General features: G+C 41.6%; 1 protein-coding gene across 1 annotated transcript; it reads right to left on the bottom strand.

Moving 5' to 3' along the window:
- Nucleotides 1-8534: 8534 nt before the first annotated feature.
- On the bottom strand, nt 8535-19068 carry LOC128073207 (hyaluronidase-1-like). The gene is made up of 3 exons (XM_052667797.1): nt 18129-19068; nt 11953-12042; nt 8535-11188 (listed from the first exon to the last, which is right to left on the bottom strand). The coding sequence occupies exons 1-3, from the start codon at nt 19041-19043 to the stop codon at nt 10760-10762; spliced, it is 1434 nt and encodes a 477-aa protein (XP_052523757.1). The 5' UTR covers nt 19044-19068; the 3' UTR covers nt 8535-10759.
- Between the last annotated feature and the right edge of the window lie 1552 nt (nt 19069-20620).

Genomic DNA, 20620 nt, shown 5'->3' with positions numbered 1-20620 from the left:
CAAGAGAAGTCCAGATGAGTGTTATGCACACTCATGGCAGGGGCTGAAATGTGAATAATGCTTGATAGTATCCCATTTTCAGGCAGTACTTTATGACTTAAAAGACAACATAATGCAGACCTTCTAGTTTGTAAAATGTAACAGAAGAGGCATCAATACTTACTCCATATATAGCTGTTTTTACCATGCTAACAAACATTGAATAAACAAATTAGACACAAGCTAAATCAAACAAAGGGATAGATTTTTCAGATGTAGTACCAGATTTTCATATGTAGTACCTCAGAGTAAGTGTGTGATTCAGTTTGTCTCATCAGTTTGGATCTTACTGAAATCACTAAGGATGCTACCATTCACTCCTGTGGGCCTCGGGGAGTTTTAGTGACTGTTACAGTTGAAAAGATGGATAAAGAAATGGTTTCTTATCCTTCAAGCTCTCTAAGTAATAAAGGCAACTATAAAATCAAACCTTAGCTTCTATCACAATCTTCATAGCTTTGTGGATGCCCCTGACCTGCCTAGTACAAGTCAGTCAGAGATACTCCAAAAAGCTCTAAATAAGCATAAGTATTTCCTTGTCACTGTGCAGTACCATAAAGGGATACAAGTTCAGACCCCTGACAGCAATAAAGCAGATCTATGAAAGCTTGCTCTGAGCTATTCATTAGCCTGGCTGCACTACTGCGTTGAGCTAGCGCCTTCCAGACCAGCTCTGCACGGAACTGCACTGTGCAATGTGGACTTTGGTGCCAAAACCTGAGACCACTTTCATGAGCAGAATCATTAGTCCCACGGTCACTACTTTTCATGCGTGTGTTAGTCAAGAAAGAAAACCAGGCAAAGAGCAAAATGTGTATATAGAAGAAAGATGGAGGGAAAGGGAAAGAGGGAGAACAGTGGAGACCCCAGTAAACCCATCAGAAAAAAAAAAAAAATTTGAAAAATCATCACCTGATTATTGGTATGCCTGGGCTCAGTTAGATCAGTGAGCCTGAGTTTAATACAAGAGTATAAAAACCACAGAGAGCTTACAGTGTTCAGTATGTCTGTAGAGTAATAGACTGTTAAGCTGTAATAGTGTCTTTGCATCTATTCTCTGTGATGATTCTTTGCTTACAGAGTAAATGACTTCTGTGGTAAAGACATTTCCCAGGTACACTGAGAGACTGAGCCTCTCTGTGAGGCTAGCACTGCCACAACTTCCTCTGCTTTGCTTTCTCATCAGAACAGATGTCACTTTCTTGCTCTTATGCACTCTCCAACCCCAGGTTTCCTCTGTGTTCAAAACCCTGAGGACATCCCACAAAGCCATAAAACCAACTATCAGAGATGATGATGGCTTTGCATTTGAGTACCACCTCTTCCTCCTTCCTTGCCTATCTGTTCATTTCTTCTGGGACTGTGACTCACTGGAGGTGAGGACCATGGGTTTCAAATGGGCAGCCAGATGATTACATGTACTAATGGGAACAGGAAGTGCATTCCTATCAGGTACATATTATCCTTTCTTTATCTCAAACCAGAAAATCAATCAGATATATCTGTGTACTTGGGGTACTTTTATGGACACCTCCACACTCTTATTTCCTTGCAATTTTAGGATAGGGCTAGCACAACTTCATTTCAGGTACCTGCAAAAAAACCACATCAACATCTAAGGCAACCTAGGTACTTTTTAATATGCCATGAGTGGTTTGAGAACAGTCATCTGATGTTTTAGCTATGCCTTTTCCTTCTGTTCCTTCTGCTGAATATGCAGGCAGTCACCAGGACCAACACGGAGCAGAATTCAGCATTTCATTAAAGAAATCCCACCTCTTGAGATTTGCTGTGCATTTAGTGAAGAGAAGGCTCAGGTGTTCAAAACAACTATTCATGTATCCACAAAAGGCATATTGGCATTAATGGGCCTTTTGGAAAATGGCTTTAATGAAAATCAGTCTAATTTGCACAGTATCTCTCTGAAAGCATATACCATACCACAAAACCATATTCAGCACAGCCATTCAGGGACTCTCAACACTAGAGGTCAAACTGAATTTTCTGTCTAGAAGGATGAATGACAAAAGCTGGGAAATTATGAGGTTGTTCTAGCAACCAACAGAATTAGCAGACTTAGGGCCAGCCTTGCTGCCCTACAAAAGTGACGAGAAGGGACAAAGGACTCCTGCCAGCACAGCAGCTCTGCCCTGTACCCCAGCCTCTGTCTGGGAACAGCAAATGCTTCTGGCTTTCCAGGAGCACCTCCAGGAGGGAAGCTGCAGCAGTATTGCCCAGCGGCATTTAGTTTCCTTTGCTGTGCCTCCAAACAGCTAGGAAAGGCAGGGAAGCCGTCAGCTCTCCGCAGTGCCCAGGTGCTGCCCTCTATGAGCAGAGAGGGCGGCTCAGCACCATCACTGAGCGCCGCGCTTGGATTTCACAGAGAATCAGAGCTGCAAGAAAATCCTGCCAGAGGGCAGCAAAACCCTACAATTGTTTTTTCATTAATCGCAGCATGCAATTTTAAACTGCAATATTAAGTCTGCCCTGTGAGTGCTGCGTCATCTCCTGCCCTTCTGCTCTTCTCCTGTCCCTGTCCGCAGTGGGAGATGTGGGCAGCAGGGCTGGGCACAGCCTTGGGAGACGTGTCCCACGTTTCAGTGAGGCCTTCCAGCACAGGGCCTCTACGTGTTGATTTTCACAGGCAAAGTCACGGCAAGCAGAAGAATCATTTGCCGTGGGGGACTTTAACGGAAACATATTTGTGGCTGCTGCATTGTTAAGGAGGAAGCCATTGCCATTTCATATTCCTGTGTGAGCACATGGTTGGCTTCTGAGCCCATTCCGCTCGCAGCATTCAGCCACCGCAGGCACACACACACTCCAGCAGGAGCAGGAGCTCCAGTCATTGTTTTCAGCATGCAGAAAGGAAGCCCCATGCCCAGGATCTTCTCAATATTTCTTCCTTCTCCCAGGCTTTCCAGATCTGCTTTTACTTGTCCAGAATGGCATCACACACTGAAACATGCTCCTGTTTATGCTTTCATTTCTATCTGTCCTGACACTGACAAAAAGCAGAATGAGTGTACCTAGTTATACCTCTTCTGCTGATCATATTTTTTTCTGTAAAATATGCCAGTACAGAGGCAGCCTGTCCTGGTGCCCAGCTGAGTGCCCAGTGAGCAGCCATTCCCAGCAGAGAGCAGAAAGTGGGAGATACATGTCTTTATTGGGCAGCACGCAGCTCTCGCTAGGACTAGTGAAACTGACTTAAAACAGATGGACATACAGGGTATTAATTGAACCAAAGACTGCTGAAAATAAATAACTGACTTAATGATAAAGAAAAGTGTTCATCAAACTAAGTAAACTCCATATCTCTCTACCCCAGTAAATCTAGGATAGAGAGATGTGCTTTCAAACCTTGGCATTTGTCTTGTAACAGAAACGTTACAAGTGATGTTATGCTATTCATATCAAGGGATTAGGAAAAGTACAAACGATGACAAAAGACTTCTTTCTGGTTAACGTTGTTACTCAGCATGATGTTGACTCAGCACAACCTTGATGGCCTACAGCAGGCCATCTCAACAGGCCACCAGTCACTAAACAACCTTATCAAAGACACGCATAGTTTATACAAGTATTTTCATGCCCCTGAGATCCAATTCACTCCCTGTTTTTTTACTGAATAATCCTTCTGTTGACTTTTTATCAACAAAGCTCAAGCTGATGCACTCAGAAGTTGGATGAGCTGGAACAAATTTTGCCTGCTTTAAATCATGCTGTCAGAAGTGAGCCTTGCTTGCTGTGCCTGATCTGGATTTGGAAGCAATATGCTCAGAGATGCCCAGAGGTCAGTGATGAAGGAAATGAGGGAGATGACCCTGAAAACTCCAGAGCTTGCAGAAGCCTCAAGAAGGACAGAATGGGAGGATGCTTTGCTGCCAGCTCTTCCTTCCTTAATAAGGGTGGGGGCTCATTAGACCACTGAGTGTGTCCTTTGGCTATTTGCCTAGATGAGATTTTGCAGAGTATCTCTGGTCAGCAAAGGCAGGGGAATATGCAGCATAATGATTAATATAAATGGAGCAGGATCTCATTATCTGACTGACTCAGTGGCATTGGTGACTGGTTGTAGCTGAGATTCAAACCATTTTAGCACAGTACTTCACTGATCCTGATGAAGGTGCTGAATCCTGAGCATTGTGAATAGCCATGGGATATTTTGTAGTGTTTTGAAGCCTGGATTGGGCACCTTTCAGTATGAATATTGCAGAAGAGCTATTTCCCATAGCACACTTGAGAAAGAAGCTGAATAAAGCATCAAAAGCTCTAAGTCAGCATTGTAAAACACCTATGGCATATTGGAATATAGGCACCTGTAGCAATTTTGCAGTAAAGTTTAATCTATTAAGAGGAAAGTTTGGGACTGTTAGGCAGAGGGGAGCAGAGCTTAGCAAACAAGACATCAGCCTCTGTGTGGCTCAGAATTTGTCTGCCCTGATATCTCAGCTCATTTTGCCACCACAGTGGAACTTTGTGATTATCTACTGTGAGAGCATTTGTATTCTGGTGGTCTGCTAGACAGATGGAGTCCTGAATATCAAATATGAAGAAAACTGATCAAGTGCCCTCATGTCATTTACTTTTTGTCCACTTTGTGCTGCATAGATGTCTCTCATCTGTAGACAATTACACCTGACAGAATTCCAGCCTGGGAAATGAGGCTCATAGACCTAGCAAAGAGACAGCTGGCTTGATGGTTTGATTTAATGGCACTCTGAAACATCCATATAATCAGTCTTTATGCTTAGCTCTGTGTTCCATGATCCTCTTGATGCCAGTAACTGGATCCATTTCTGGCACATTCTGAAATAATCAAAAGACTTTTCTGGCCTAGGTCCATTCTGGCTAAGCTCCCCTCTGCTTCAAGTCTAAAGGTTTTCAGTACCCTCCTTTGCCAAAGAGGGTAGCCTTTGCACTCAGTGCTATATTTTGGATGCTGATGTTATAGAATAAATATTATGGCCTGAATCCTGGAATAGCCTGAGTGGTCCGTGTTTCTATCACATCATCTTCATGTGATAATGCATTAGAATATTATAAAGATCATACCGTGTGCAAAGCAAAGGAGTTTCATTCTTTGAGAATACATCAGCCTCTGGATGTGAAGACTGTGGTCAGAAGGGAGCTTAAACTCTAACTCCTGGGACACCCAGGTTTCCTGCAACACTGTTCGTTTATAGACCAGATGTGGTCTTCTTGGCATGTTGTCATCCTTTTTCTCGTGTTTCTAACACTAATAGCAAATACCAAAAGATGAGTGCTAACTTGAACTGGTTCTATTATGAAATAGTTTTCCTCTCAGTCCATTTTCCTAATTCAATTGTAAAGTAAGTCATAACTGAAATACAAAAATAAATGGTGCTTGATGTTCTGATCATTTTTACAGAAATAAAGCAAAAGGTTACCCTGCACAACGGGAGGGAGCTACTTTTCCTCCCACCAAGTTTCCTGCAAGCCCAGCAGAGTTTCTTTGCATTCACACTGGGGTAAGATTGGAGCCCTGGGCTTTGCAGAACAGCCTGCACACACAGCAGTGATTCCAGCTTGCACCCAGTACCCGCAGGTCCAGGCGACATTCCTTTCTTCCCACTCCTACAGAATAACTGTAATGCAACAGCAAGAATTTAAAAAGGCGTTTGATTCATTCCCAGCCCCCCCAGCTGAGTATTTCGTTAGAACTAAATGTTATTGTTGGAGGAAACACAACAATTCAGTGTTGCCAGTGCAAGGCATTATTGCAATTATTTGAAAACAGGAGTCATGTAAACCTTGGTAAGCCTCATGTAGGGTTTGGATTCGAACAGGGGACTTTGAGCAAATCTAATGAGCCTCATTCTGTGGTGACGCCCCAGTGCAGCCTATTCATCATCTGCAGCCATATGACCTGCTGCTTTTTAGAGTATTTTAAGATACTTGCTATTTTAAGGAATTACTGCAGACCATCCTTCTAGCAGCTGGTGGGTGCTAGGAACAAATGGGCCAGTGCCAGCCTGAAAGGAAAAATCTGATGATGCACAAAGCATGCATGAATATTTCATGTCTGATTTTCAGCTACTGCAAATCAATGATCATACACCATCTTAAATCAGGTGGGGTTGTGTCCCTTTAGGAGCACCAGATAAATAGGATATTGCATTTTGGAAAATCACAGATCAAGTACTTGCAATCAAAAGCAGGGTAATGACCACTCCAGTTAGCACCTTCACTACGATCAGGTCAATTTAATATCAGGATTTGAACCAAGTGTACTCAAAGCTGAGTATTGCTGCTCGGGTATGAATGCAGCAACATGTAAGTTCCTTCCAGACCAAGATATATCAGTACCTGAATTGCTACAGTGGCCCAGAAAGAGTTGGACTTATTTCTCCCTCCTTCTAGGTTAAAAATAACTGTAAATTCTCTAAATTCCACAAAATTTCAGTGCAGATACTTAAGAAGAGATGTCTGTGGAGTTTTCACAGGCCTTCAGTTCGTGCTTGTACAAATTAAACCCAATGTGGCCATCATCATTGGCTCAGTGACTCTGTGGGACCTTTGTGCATTGCTCAGTTCCAAGCTTGGAGGCATGTGTGACAGAGCAGTAAGGTGGCACATGCTGGCTCTGACTCCATACCAGCTTGTACCTGGCTCCCAGCGCAGCCTGGTAAGAGTGAAGAGAGGCAGGAAGAAGGTCAGAGGTAACTGTTTTACCGTGTCCTGCAGGAACCCTGGGCAGAAAAGAAATGCTGGACACCCCCAGCATCCACAAATATTTTGCAGTTCATTCTACATGGTGAGATATACACAGCAATATAAGGTGTGGGAGTAGGGGGAAGGGGTAACAGATTAGGAGCAGGACTAGGTGGCAAATGTCAGTATGGAAAAATGAGCTGCCCTCCTTGTACATCACTGCCCCTACTTCAGTCAGGGACTGACATTTTGGTTCCATAGGGTTTCCATAGCATAACACTCCCCTACCTGAGGTAAATATTGGGCAAATTAACACACAGACAAAGTAAGGAGCAACTTCATTAAGGTCTAAAGAAAATGTTCTTTTTTTTTTTTTTTTTTTCTGTCTCAGAGCCCAGCATTTGAAGGAGCAATGTAAAAAATGCTCTGAATAATCTGCTGTCTAATCTACTGGGAAGTTTATTACTATCATGCAAACAAATGTCATTTTTCCACAAGCTGCCCAAAAATGTCAGACTGCTTGGCTGTCTGTGGAGAAAAAGCAGAACCAATACTCTGAGCTGCTTTGCTTCTCACAGACAGAAGACATTGCCTTAAATAAAAACCAGAAGAATCTATGCTGTAATGGAAAAAAGAGAAAGGAGTTCTGCCTCTTTCGGGGAAAACAGGCTGCTAATGTGATAAAATATCATCCTAAACTAAAAACTGAAGGTCTAAAAAGGCCATTTTTGTTGTTGAAAGCGAAAGCCGCCGTATGTGAGAAGTGTAAGATATTGTCCCTTGAAATTACAGAGGTCTGCTTATTTTTAGCTTTTTGGATGCTGTCAGCTTCCTGTATAAACGTGGTTACATAATGGACATAATCTGCACCTCAGCGGGGCCATACGTGCCAAGCTATAAGGTTACGCAACAGCCTCCAGCTCCTTCCCACGAGACAGAACACAAAGCCTCGTGCCTCCCCTCACTGCTCTGCTCCTTCTTCTGGGGCAAAGTCAGACGTACAGACACGGACAGACACGTGTCACAGCAGGCACACGCAGATGTTCATTCAAACACACACACATGTGTATATGAACACACACATACCCCTTGCTTTCTTATTACCTGTTCAAAGGTATATTCACAGAATCATAGAAATGCTGCATTGGAACTTTTCTGGCATCCCTAACAGGGGATATACAGGTGTGCTGCAGCTATTAAAAGCAGCAGAGTTAAATCCCAAACTCACGCTGACTTTCTGAAGCTCCCCAAAAGTTTCCCCTTTCCTAATCTGACCTCCAAATGCTCCTTATTGTTGCATGCAGTGGTATGTGGAGAACGTGCGGTGCCACTGCTGAGCGAGAACAAGCTCATGGTTTTAAGCTCATTAAGCAGTGTGTGACATTGTTTTGCTCTGATCATTTTTTAAGACAGGATTTTCATCTTTGAGAAGCTGTGTGGTTCCCGGGCTGTATCATTCTTCGAAGAGTACAAAACTACATCACTTCCAACTTATTTTTAGAGTAACCTGTGTTTGCAAATGCTCAAACTCTGGCACAGATTGACGGGAAATTACTTTTCCTGAAATGTAAACACAGGAGGAGCTGTGCCTGCCACAGTGCCGTAAGTGTATCAAGGTTTCTTGGGCAAAATCTTTTCATACATTTTCTTATTGCACACGATGTGCAATTTTAGTTCGCTACTCACACTAACTTCCTCCAGTGCCAAACTGAAGCAATTTTTAAGTTGTTTTTTTTTTTTTCTTTTTTAACTTTGTTTTAAGAAGGAGATTTTAACACGGAAAAAAATATACATACACATTTATTCAGGCACAGCTTTCCAAAACTGAGATTTTATTCTGTCACCTTTATCTGTGAGGGCCTTTAATATTTTTTCCTCTAGCATTATTCTTCCTGTGTTTATAGATCCTGTCTGAGTCCAGCAGAGTGTTGCATTAGGAAAAAGCCAATGAAACACAGAAATGCTGGGGTGGTTACATTCAGCCAGCAAGACTTTCTCTTCTATTTTCATCTTAAAGACTAAGTGGCAAAATGGGACTTCAGAAAGCAAAAATTAGATTAAAATTATTAATATTTTTAAATGTAACATTCACATTCTCTGAATTTCCCTGTTCCAGGTGAGGTTTATGCCCTGACTTTCAGATCAGGTGAGGCACCCACATCTGGGCTGGTCATAGGGATCCAGCTGTTCCGTGAGCCCAGCAGGTGCCCCAGCTGCCCAGTGCACCTTCCTTGGGCCATGTCCCACACAGAGTGCCTGAGCTGCTCCAGGAGCTGGCAATGTGATACAGACCTCCACGAGATGGGCTGGGTGAGCCACAACTGACGCTGCCGCCTTCCTACCAGGGGTAATTACTCACAGTATATTGTCTTAAGTGGCAATACTCTATTTGCAGCATTACCACTTCCCTATGGGTTTTACCCACTTCCTTAGCCTGGGCTCTGTCACGATTTGAGTCAGACTGAGGAATTCACCCAGCTTTAAGAACATGCACTGTGGGCCTATCTATATTTTTCAGTTTTTGATCTGGATGGCTTCCCATCCCAAACCACTGGAGACACCCAAACAGAAGTAAGGAGAGAACACACAGTGATACAAACATGAGAGGGAAAGAAAAGGTTGGGTGTGGGAAGAAGATGTCAGTGGCACATACAGCTGATATTGATGTCAAACTGAGACTGCAGCCCCACACATCAGCCCATCAAAATAGAACAGAACAAAATGAATCCCAACATTTTCTTTAGTTGTTCAGAACACACAGCCACATTTTATAGGCTATAATACCCAGCTGAAGTAGCTCTATTTCTTTCTTGTTATATGGCTTTCCTACTGATCATTTAAGCTTTGTAATTCAGAGGTTGGTTGTTGTTTTGTGGGTTGTTTTTTTTTTTTTTGCATTTCCAGACATGGAAAAGAGATAGTATACAAAAATGGAAAGCTCTTACAAGTGACCATATATGTGACCTAAGGCTTATTCACCCAGCTGGCTTAAGGTAAAATGCATCCTAGCTTTTTATCTTCTAAACTTTAATCCATCTTCTCTCATACTAAAACAAGGAAGATTTTACCTTCATTTTTCTGTTATCCACTGAACTTGCTGAAAATCAAAAGCTCTGTGGCACACCTCTCCTGCAGCATCTTAGCAGAAGTCATTACAGAGCACCCCAAACACTCTAGCTATCTCTAAGGCCCACATCAACAGTAGAACAGGAAGCAGCCCAGGGGAGCAGTGACACTAAGCAGCAAGGCAGAGAAGGTGTGAAGCTGCCTGTTTCCCAAGGGCTCCGAGGAAAGTTCTGCCTTTGTAGGAACACTGCAGTGTGCCAGCATCTTTCCATGCTCAGCAACCCCTGACCTAAAGACGTGTATGTACTGATGGCTGTCTGGTGCTATGGGAAATGACCATTTGACCCAATGACTGCTAATTGCACAAATTTTAAGTCAAACAGTACCTTTGTAACTGAGGGCACAAAACTACCACTAGGAATACTGATATTTCTCAAAGTAACAAGATGCAAATCAGACCTTAAAACACCAAAATACACATTCTGTGCAGAAATATTGGGATCAGTAAGTTGTGATGGATGGGAATCTGGGCACTGTGATGCTGCTCATGCAAAATACCATTTGGCTTCAGCAAGAACTGCAGAGCATGGCTTGGGCTCCTTGGTCTACATGAAAACTCTTCCTTGTCAAACTATACTAAATCATCCAACCCCAGAGCAAAGAGGTTCTGGGTCCTTTTTTAAGTTTCTACATGGATGAATCCTGGTACCATGTTATTCAACAGTTTCACTCAAGTAAAATTTCCACTGTAGCAGTAAAAAGTTTACCTGCTTAAAAGGGAAGTAAATGAACTGATCAGAAAGAAGGGGCTACTTGAAAAATGTTTGATGCCTGGAGCTCTTTTAGAAGGACTGGGACATGAGCAAGACTGAATAAATCAATTTAATCAACAACATCTTTCCTCTTTGTAAAACTTGCTAAAACTTTTAAGTCCAAGTGGCAGCACTTCTGATTTCTTTTCTAAACTCAGAAGAGTTTAATATGCTGTATAAAGGAGAAGAAGCTGCATAGCTCCTAAGAGGAAGACATAAAGCTTCTGTTTTCTTGATCTGCTGAACACAATGTGAACCCAATGCTCCATTACACTTTGGTCAGGCAATTCACAAAATATTCCTGTCCATCCTCGATAACATTGGCACATGAACCTCTGTCTCATGACTTCTATGTTCTCCAGGCTGAGTTCACCAGTCACCTGCAATCGTGGGCCCCTTCCTGAGCGATGGGCTTGGATCTTAAAATCACTGGATGGCAGATGTAGGTACGCAGAAGAGTCACTGTTTTTGCGTATGCATCTTCCATTCTTCTTACACAAGACTTTGCTACAGAGTTTGGCAGCTGAGGTCACATTAATGACATAATGTCCTAAGGGTCCATCAATGTATCTCTTCACAGTGGAACAGCTCTCCTGCAGGAAGTAAAAGACATCACACATTACTCAGTAACTAGCATTGGGTCTAAATTTCTTGTGTTTCAGAAGATACTAGATCAAAACTGTACTCAGCTGAAATATCTGTTGAGATAAACACGTTGGATTTGCGTGCCTCCATTGGTAACATCTGCAAGTAACCTTTACCATATCCTCTGTTTGGGAGCTCGGTAGCAGTATACAGGATTAGACTGGAAATGAGTCCTAGCAAACAGAAAGAGAGCTTACATCCTGACCTGAGACTCACTAGTTCATTAAGTAAAGATTTCTGGTAACTGCTGACAAGGACCAGTGTATGTGACTAATAGGTTTTAAAGCAGTTATTGAGCTACTGCTTTGGTCCTGATTTCTCCAACTCCTTCAGCTTACTGGGAACTACATCATTCTCAGAAACCAGCACAGAAGTTGCAACTAGCAATTTCTATATGGATCCCTTATTTCCCTGCTGAAGTCAGTGGTGCTTTGCCAGAGGCTTCAGGAAGAAGAGAGTAGATTATGTGAAAGGGAGAGAACCAGAGCCCAGCCCAGATTCAGAGTCAATATTACAAGCTGATACAAATAACTTGTTTGAATCAGTGTGCTCTCAACAACAGCACTTCTCAGCATAACTGCAGTATAGAACTAAGAGTTGAAAGTTATCCTGAACCACCATCAATAAAGACAGTCAAGTGCTATGATGGGTATGGTGGCACAGAAGAGGTATTGAGGTGATTTCTAAATAGTAATAGATCAACAGAATCTACCTTTGAGCTGGCATATTGCATACTGCCCCAGAGAACAACTCCAGCTGCTCCCAAAGCTGCGCTTTCACCAATGGTATTAACCAGATCAATCTGAAAGAAGACCAAAGCAGACATCAGAAAACCAAAGATATATAACTAAAACTAAAAAATGTACTAGGATATTGGCATCACTTTTTTCCCCCTTACAGGAAATCAGGCTGAACATTAAAAAATACTTCTCCAAAAGAGCAGTCAGGCTCTGGAATGCGCTGCCCAGAAAGGTGGTGGAGTCACCATCCCTGGAGGTGTTCAAGAAACATTTAGATGTTGTACTGAGGGAGATGGTTTAGTGGGAAATACTGGCAATAGGTGGATGGTTGGACTGGATGATCGTAGAGGTCTTTTCCAACCTTGGTAATTTATGATTCTGTGATCACAGTTCGTATTAGAAAGATTTTATTTGTACCTCCGAAGGCATGCACAGGGTTTTATTCACAAGAGGGAATAAGAAATAATAAAATCCTTACAGTTTATTCCCAAGGAGTCCTCCAACCAAGCTGGTGGGGTAGGAATTCAAAGCTATGCTTTATCTACCAGTCTTTGAATGATTAGCATAGATAAATAGGCAGTGTACTTAGTACGTGATGTTAAGTACGGTCATGTGATTGGATGCCCCCATGGAACCTTGCTGCATTTGATAGGCTTTAAGCAGGTGCCTAACTTGTGCTGCTTTAGCCATATCAATATACTCACAGAGCTGCTGCTCCTAGCAGCATGAATGCCATTATGCTGGGAAACATATCACTGAAACACAAGCCTCTCCCTGTTCTTCATAATGCCAACCTGGGGAAAGCATACTTGCATATACTGACTTAGCCATGTCCATTATTAGACCTGCACCAATACACAATCAAGTTGTAGTAATTACCAGTAATGTAGCTGCACCAGAACACACTGTGTGCAGAACAGGAGTCACTTTCCAACAACATAGCAATGTATCTTCTATATATTTTAAATGCATTCCCTGAGACTGTGAATAGTATGTCTAGAGAAGTGCAACTGCACCTTACAAATTAGGGAGTAAGGTCTTTCTTCCATTGCTACATTTCAAGGAATGACCAATCACATCTGAAACTACTCTTTCTTGATTTGGAAGAAACAGTAGAAAAAATAAACAGTGGATTCCATTTTAAAAGTTACGGATGTTCTTTTATGCAGTCTTTTAATCTCTTCCTAGGAAAAAAACAATGTAAGAAACCAGACATATTATCACAGCATGGTGGTGTATTAGAAATGCAAACTCAGAGAATGGAAGAACTGTGTTATTATTGTAAATTGCTGCTAAACAATTTATTTTTCTCAGTAAGTGGGCATGTTGATTTACCAGTGCATGGCACAGAGTTCTCATTCCTGAAACTTGTAAGCTTAAGAGACATAAAAGAAAGCATAATAAGTGCATTGAAAACAGGAGATTCTGCTGAAGTGCTGAAGATTGCTACAGGGTCAGAGTAAGTGATTTTGACCATTAACTGGAGATCAGACAGTACAGGGAAACCTGCAAAAGTTTGAAAGAGCAGAGTTAGCCTGCTGACTCTTAATGCAGGGTTCAAAAATGATACAGAGTATAATTAATCTTGTCAGAGGATCATGATGCTGATGATCATGCAAGCAGTCTCTTAGAGAATAATACTCGTAAAAGATTATAGTCCAGTTCTAGCTATATAAAAGGAGGATGGTGAGTGCTGCGGGTGTTATTTTTAAGTGGGAAATTGTGATTTTCTTCTTCTTTCCTCTTCTGGTGTTTGTGTGAATTTAAAAAGCGAGATATCACATGTAAAAACAATATAAAATATAGCCTGAGCTCTTGGCAATGATGATTTGTAAGCTGTTCTCATCTTGAAAGCATTTTATGAAGATTACCCAGTGCAAAGGCTAGATATTTGCCAGATGGTTGTTCAGTGATTTAGCGCCGGCAGGGTTCAGATCTCATGAACAAATCAATGAAACCTTTAAGATCAGTCAAAATAAGTGACTAGCTTATTTTATATAGCTATCAATAGATAGCTAGCATTGCTGGATGGACTAGAACTTGAGAAAAACCCAAAATAACGACTTTAAGTGGTACACCTTGGGATTAGGGTGCTTCACCTCAAGTCAGTAAATCCAATTTTACTCCCTCGTGTTTCACAGCTTTCTTTGTTATTTGTAGAATTTTTTTAGATTTAGAACCACAAAAATATTTCAGCACTTCATGTATGATCCATACGAATACAAAATAATTAAATCCAAAAGCACAAACTCCACTGCCACTTGTAATTTCAGAAATGAAACTCCTGAAGCAACTTCATCCTTTCACCTGTAGTTCACACCTAGGATCAACACTTTGCCAGTGCTGAGAAACTTAGCACTTTATTCAGATTAAGGTCAAGATTTGTCATTTGATTGGAAGGTACGCTGGCCTAGAGATGCTTGAAGGACAGTCACAGCACCTGCAGTTATTAGATTTTTCCTGGGGAAAAAAAATGAAAAAATCCACACCACGTGAGATTTTATTTAAACAAATATTTCCTTATATTTCCTTCCTCTTCTTGTTTGCTTTAAAACAAAGGTCAAGTGGTAAAAGTCCTCCCCTGGGGGAGAGAGAATTAGGAAAATGTAAGCTAAACTTTCCTATCTTCTTCATGCTTAAAAAATGTGTCATCTCCAGCTCTGTGGGGATTATCTTCACTGGGGAGTTAAAGACAAAAGGAAGTATTTCTCTTTCTGATGCCATTCTATTTTGCACCAATTAAATAAAGGCTTAAAGGAGAACAAGAGAGACAAGTGTGAACCTGACTACAGCTTATGATTAATTCAGAGTAATAATTACATAGACTTGCCCACAAGGAAGGAAATAAAGTTTCTGTCTGTCATTTCTAGGCATAGCCACATCTCTTGCTGAAAGACTGATTCATATGAAGAATTTCAAAAGCCTTCAGCAGAGAATGGCTTTTCTTTGAATAATCTATCAACACAAGGTGACATTATCTATTTCCCTTTCTCTTCTTTATGCTTGTTCTTTTTGGTCTTTCCCGGTGTCTGACATAGACTGAGAGTGTTCTGGATCCAATCTAGTAGGCTGGGAAGAGACGTGAACTGAGAGCTCCTGCCTCACAGGTAGGTAGGTACTCTGACCCCTGGTCAGCTACAGCATCACCACCCTCCACTACCACACAACTGGTCAGAAAATAAAACTCTTATTTCTCATTTGAATATTGTGGAGAAAAAATGGCATCATAACTGACTCTCATAATTGCTGAGAGTGGCAAATTGGAAGCATGATCAGGAGGTTCCTCCTCGGAGCACCGTGCAAGGCCCACACATTCCAAGAGGCCCCAGAAGCACAGTTCCTATCAAGGCTTCTCCATATTTTGATCAGGCAAGTCGCTGCCCTGCATGCTAAAAAAGTTGGAGATGAGTTGTTTCACTTTGCAGCCTGAGAAGAAGCAGGACAGTTTTCTTAGCTACATGCTGAGAAAAGGAAAATAAGTATATCTGTAATCTTTCTTCACAACTCTGAATGGTCTCGGTTCAGACATGCTTTTTCTGTATTCAGAAATAGCAACGCAAGCCTTGAGTGGTTGCAGGCAATGGTATCTGCACACTGACGCACAACTTGGCTTCAGAGACTGTTATTAAAATTACCTGCATGTGGATGAGAGAAGTTGTCCATTTTTCATCATTTTCTGGTAGTCATCCTCCTTTATTCATGACTTTAGTCTTCTGGTCAGACACACAGCTGCCGCTGTGTAACTCCTCTCTCCCACACACACTAATAGCGAATTGTCATGCATGCATGCATTGTATGCATTTGTAGCAGATAGAGAAGCTTTTCATAACGACTGGGATCTCAAATCATAATTTATACACTGCTTTGATGAAGAAAATCAGGATGAATTTCTCAGCTATCTTATGCATAGCTCAGCCAACTTTTGTGTACAGTTAGAGGGGAAGGTACAGTGGGCATAGCTGCAGCAGCAGTTTGGGACCTGTGCCTTTTGTCTTTCTGAAGGTCTGCTAGACCTGTGCCTCTAACCTAACTGGCTTTGACTCACAACTACAGTTTTTGCTTTCTTCTGTTGTGATGTTTATTGAATTTATCATACTGTGTATGAGAGAGAGCCTTATGCCCAAGCCTTAAATGTGTCACCAGTTCTTTCTGTTGTTCTACAGTAACACAACTCTTGCTTGGCTTGATGGGACAGGATGGTGGTTGTCTCGGCCCAGGCTTGTCAGAGCTCAGGTGTCTGTAAACCTGCTGCCCCGTTTTTCCACTGTACAACATAGTTTCCATTTGTAGTTATATTCTCACCCACCATTACCGGAACTCAAGAGTTGCTTCGTTTATGAGCTTCAGGTAGGGGCATGCCATGGGTCACATGGCAAGCTCCAACCTAAGCTAAAATACGAACACAAATAAACATACTTAAAATGCCTCAGTGGCTTCAGTGCCAAGGAAAACAAGTTTATTTTCTCAGTCATTTTTATTTAGAGTTTTCTTAAGTGCAACCCTGCACAGGTTTCAGGCAGTCCCCAAGCTGTTCTCTGCAGACAATGTTTACTATTTGGGGATACTGCAAGCCCTGTCCCCTGCCTGCAGAGCTGGGTGCTATCCTTGTTAGAAGGTATGGAGTAGAGCACAACTCAAAGATGTTTTTCTGTCTATACATAAATCATCAATGGCTGCTGATTTGTAAAATGATCTTTCAAGCATCCAGCAGGAAATGCCCATATGGAACTGAAAAACTGAGTTAAAGAGTACAACATACTAGGAATATTGCAGTATCACTGTGCTGTTCAGAAAAGTGCAAGGTAAAACAATATAGCTTTATAGCACCACAGATTTTGAACTTGTGTATAATTGCTAACAGCGTGATAGTTTTCATAGCTTTCAGTAACATTCCTGGCATTTTTATATCTGTCAAAAGGATGGTTTGTATTATAAAAATGTATTATTACAGTCTGCATTTGCAGAATGCTCATCTATTTCATGGCCTGTTTTGAGTTCTTCAGCAAAGGCATTTGGGGTGAAAGCCTTCCTGTGCTGACCTCAGTAGCTCATTGCCTTCAGTGCAATCCCGCTTCACGTGCCTGTACATGATTTCTGAGACAGTTAGGACCTGCATCTTCCACATCACACAGCAAACATTGCTAAAAACAAGGCAAACCAAATTCACAATTGCTCCTATGAGCCATTTTCTTTCGTAGAGCACCCTGAAACACCTCTCAGGCTGCTGCGGCTTTTCCACCTCCCCAGTGCCAGGCTAAAGTCATGTGCATCTCAAAGCCTGCTGGGCTGACTGCTGCTTTTTTAACTTGTCCCTTCTTGTGGTGGCATCTATATACTTATTGCCCTTTGTCATTGGTTGATGGAACATTGCTTGACTCAAAAATTCATTTTTTTTTATTGAAAAGACATTAAATGTTGGATCATGAAGACCAGTGAATGTGTTGTATCTCTGAAAAATGCGTGCTCATCAGACAGGAGTTAAGAACTCCATGCCAGACCAGTTTATTTGACTACTTTATTTTTCGACTAAATGAATTTCCACTTGGATTAGGAAACAAAAAAGCCCTGAGGTTCCTTTCTCATGTAAGTTGGTCTTTCCATTATACAAATTAGTTTTAAACTTCACAAAAATTGTCAAGCTAATTTTACAAGCTGTCCTGAAGAATTAAAATATCAGGATGAATTATTTCTTTAAGGAAATGATTTTTTTTTGTACTTTCATTCTAAATTACCCTCACTGAAAATATACAATGTTATCCTCCAGAAATATACGAGAACACTGCAGGATTAACTATGGAAAGGTACAGTCTTTTATACTGTGAGTATAGCAGTAGCCTACTCTGGGTAGAGGAGTAGCTGAAGAGTACTAGAATGGCTTGGATTGGAAGGGACCTTAATCTAGTTCCAACCCACTACTGTGGGCAGGTCTATCCCCTATCAGCTCAGGCTGCCAAGGCCTCATCCAAGATGGCCATGAATGCCTCCAGGGATGGGGCATCCACAGCTTCTCAGGGCAACCTGTTCCTGCGCCTCATTACTTTCTGAGTTAAAAATTGAAAAATATGCATAAATGCTTTTATGTCTTTATACTTTTTTTCTAAGAGGTTGTTTCTAATCTCTACATTTCTAAAGACATCTGTGTGCTTACCTCTGTTAAAACATGAAAAGTGTAGGCGTAAAATGGTCTGGAGTAAACAAAAACAGGCAAAACGTAGTCTTTTCTAGCAATCGAGGCAACACGTATTGCCTCTTTAACCCGATAGTGAACAAACTTTAGTGCATTTGGACTTGACTTCAGTATATAATCCAGATATATTGAAGGGTAGAGAGCCGTACTTTCCTTCCACAGCCAAAGAAGGAGATCATTGCGAGAAGATTCAATGGCTGGGCATTTTCCTGTGTATGTTTCCCAGCGCTCTTTGTAATCGTAATTGTAGCAGTCTGGGTAAAGATAGTAACCCCACAAACCATTTGGCCTCATGTGTTCAGCCAGAAGGATAGTGTTGTTCATAAAACTCTTGCCAGCGTTTTCAAATTCCTCTTTAGCTACTTTCCTAATTTTATCCTCCGACCACTGTGGATGTCGTTGCCTAACCATCTCAAGAGATTTATTTCTATAAATGCTTTTATTGCCCCAGTTCCTATCCCACTGGGGTCTCCAGTTTTCCCAGTCAATGACCGCAAGTCCGTGAAATTTCTTCATGGGTATGCAATAGTCAATGTCAGACTTAGCTTTATTAAGGTGCTTGATAAGACTTTCATTTTGAGGCACTCCTCCATTCACGGGGTTGCCATTATCTGAGTAGTAGGGATAATATCCCAAATGAGTGTGATAGAATATTGTCACATTGGATCCACTCAGAGTCTCGTTGGTGTTTGATGCGATGTCAAAGATGCTGAGATCCAAGTCCACCTTGTACCGCAGCCGGCATTGCTCAGTGGGTGCATTCCAAACCACGACAAAGGGCTTGTGCAGAAGCAGGGGAGCCTGTGCCTGCTTTGGAAGCTGCGCATCACATGTAAGCAGCACTGTGACTGCCAGCCACCTGATCCAAAGATCCATGATGTGTTGCTTACTGGGAAACTGTTGTGGTGTGTCCTTGAATACAAAAATTAGAGATGGCATTTTACAATGTCTGACAGATAGGATGACAAAGGGATATCTTTAGGCTCCATTTTCTTTTGTTAACGTAATAATTTTTGCAAAAAGAAGAAGCCACAAAAACTGATCTTGGAAAAAATAAATCTAATTTCAAATGTTCAGAAAGACTTTTTACAGCCTTTCCCTTTTGGAAGCACGATCTGATGTTCAGTTTATCCTGCTTTCCTCTTCACCCAGAAACCTCATACACTTGATTCAGACCTTAGCACTTATTTTCTCCTTCATGAATACAACAAATGAGTTAAAAACAGAATAATTTTATAAAACAGTATAGAAAGGGTTATGCTACTCCTTTCAAATGTCGGCTTGGAAGCAAGTTCTGCTACAACCATTCCGACTTGCTTAGAACTTCATTATAATGGGCTAAGGACATCTCTATTATTTGTATACTCTAATGGTCACATTAAGGGTAATATAAAAGTAGTATAAACAAAAAGCGGACACATCTGTGTCGAAAGGATTAATCAAAAGAACTTAGAAATGGCAATTTTCAGCAGAACTGAAAAAAAAGCTTTGTTACCTACCCCTGAGTTAACTCTCACTTTCTAAATGAGTGGTTGCAAGAGCGATAATCAATCTGCAGTCTGGAAGGGTGATACTGTTAATGGCTTAATGATTTAGTAGTCATTATACTGGAAGTAAATTAAATATCAATACGTGAAAGAAATAATTATATCAAGCAAATCTGAACCAGACAGAAAGCATGACATTTCTTGGATAATAAGGGAACTAACCTAAAGATAGGGGGGCATATCAGTGTTATTGTTTTCCTTTCTAGGTCTGCTGTTTCCCCTGACTGGTAAGTACTCTGGCTTACAGACTAAGTTCTCTGGGGCTGCTGTTGCCCATGGCACCCATATCCATGCTTGGCATTGCATGGTGCAGATGTTCACCTGCTGCCTGCTCCAGAACCTATCCGCGCTCCTGGCTCTTCCTCAAGAGGCACAGCTCTGCTGTGTGCAGGATTTGTGATCCAGTGCCTTTGCTGGGCAGTACAGTACCTATTTGTCCAAACACTTCACAGAAGGGTCATACAATCAGACAATAGTAGAATGACTTAGCTTGGAGGGGATTTTAAAGATCATCTAATTCAACTCTCCCGCCATTGGCAGGGTTGCCTACCACTAGATCAGGCTGCCCAGGTTCCCATCTAACCTGGACTCGAATGCCTCCAGAGATGGGGCATCCTCTCTGGTCAACTTGTTCCACCACCTCAACACCCTCTGAATAAAAGATTTCTTCCAAACGTCTAACCAAAATCTGCGCTCTTTTAGTTTAAAGCCATTCCCTCTTGTCCTGTCATTATCAGGCTGTGAAAAATGGCAGTTCCCCCCTCCTGCTTGTAAGTTCCCTTCAAGTACTGGAAGGCTCCACTGAGGTCTTTCTGGAACCTTCTCCAAGCTGAACAAGCCCACCTACCTCAACCTTTACGAGAAATTATATGAATCTGGATATTTCCCTATTTTTACATCTTTTTA

The sequence above is a fragment of the Tympanuchus pallidicinctus genome, unplaced genomic scaffold, assembly GCF_026119805.1.
Source record: "Tympanuchus pallidicinctus isolate F22 unplaced genomic scaffold, pur_lepc_1.0 scaffold8, whole genome shotgun sequence".
NCBI classification, from domain to species: Eukaryota; Metazoa; Chordata; class Aves; order Galliformes; family Phasianidae; genus Tympanuchus; species Tympanuchus pallidicinctus.
The sequence above is the reverse complement of the archived record's forward strand: the minus strand, read 5'-3'. Positions and strand labels throughout refer to the sequence as shown.

Bases quoted from the DNA above. Each gene is read 5' to 3' on its own strand.
- LOC128073207 (XM_052667797.1), bottom strand. From the start codon at position 19,043: ATGGATCTTTGGATCAGGTGGCTGGCAGTCACAGTGCTGCTTACATGT. The intron at 12,043-18,128 runs GTAAGCACACAG...GTCTTCTTTCAG, and splicing joins CTTTTCATGTTTTAACAGAG to ATTGATCTGGTTAATACCAT. The intron at 11,189-11,952 runs GTAGATTCTGTT...TACTTCCTGCAG, and splicing joins TGCAATATGCCAGCTCAAAG to GAGAGCTGTTCCACTGTGAA.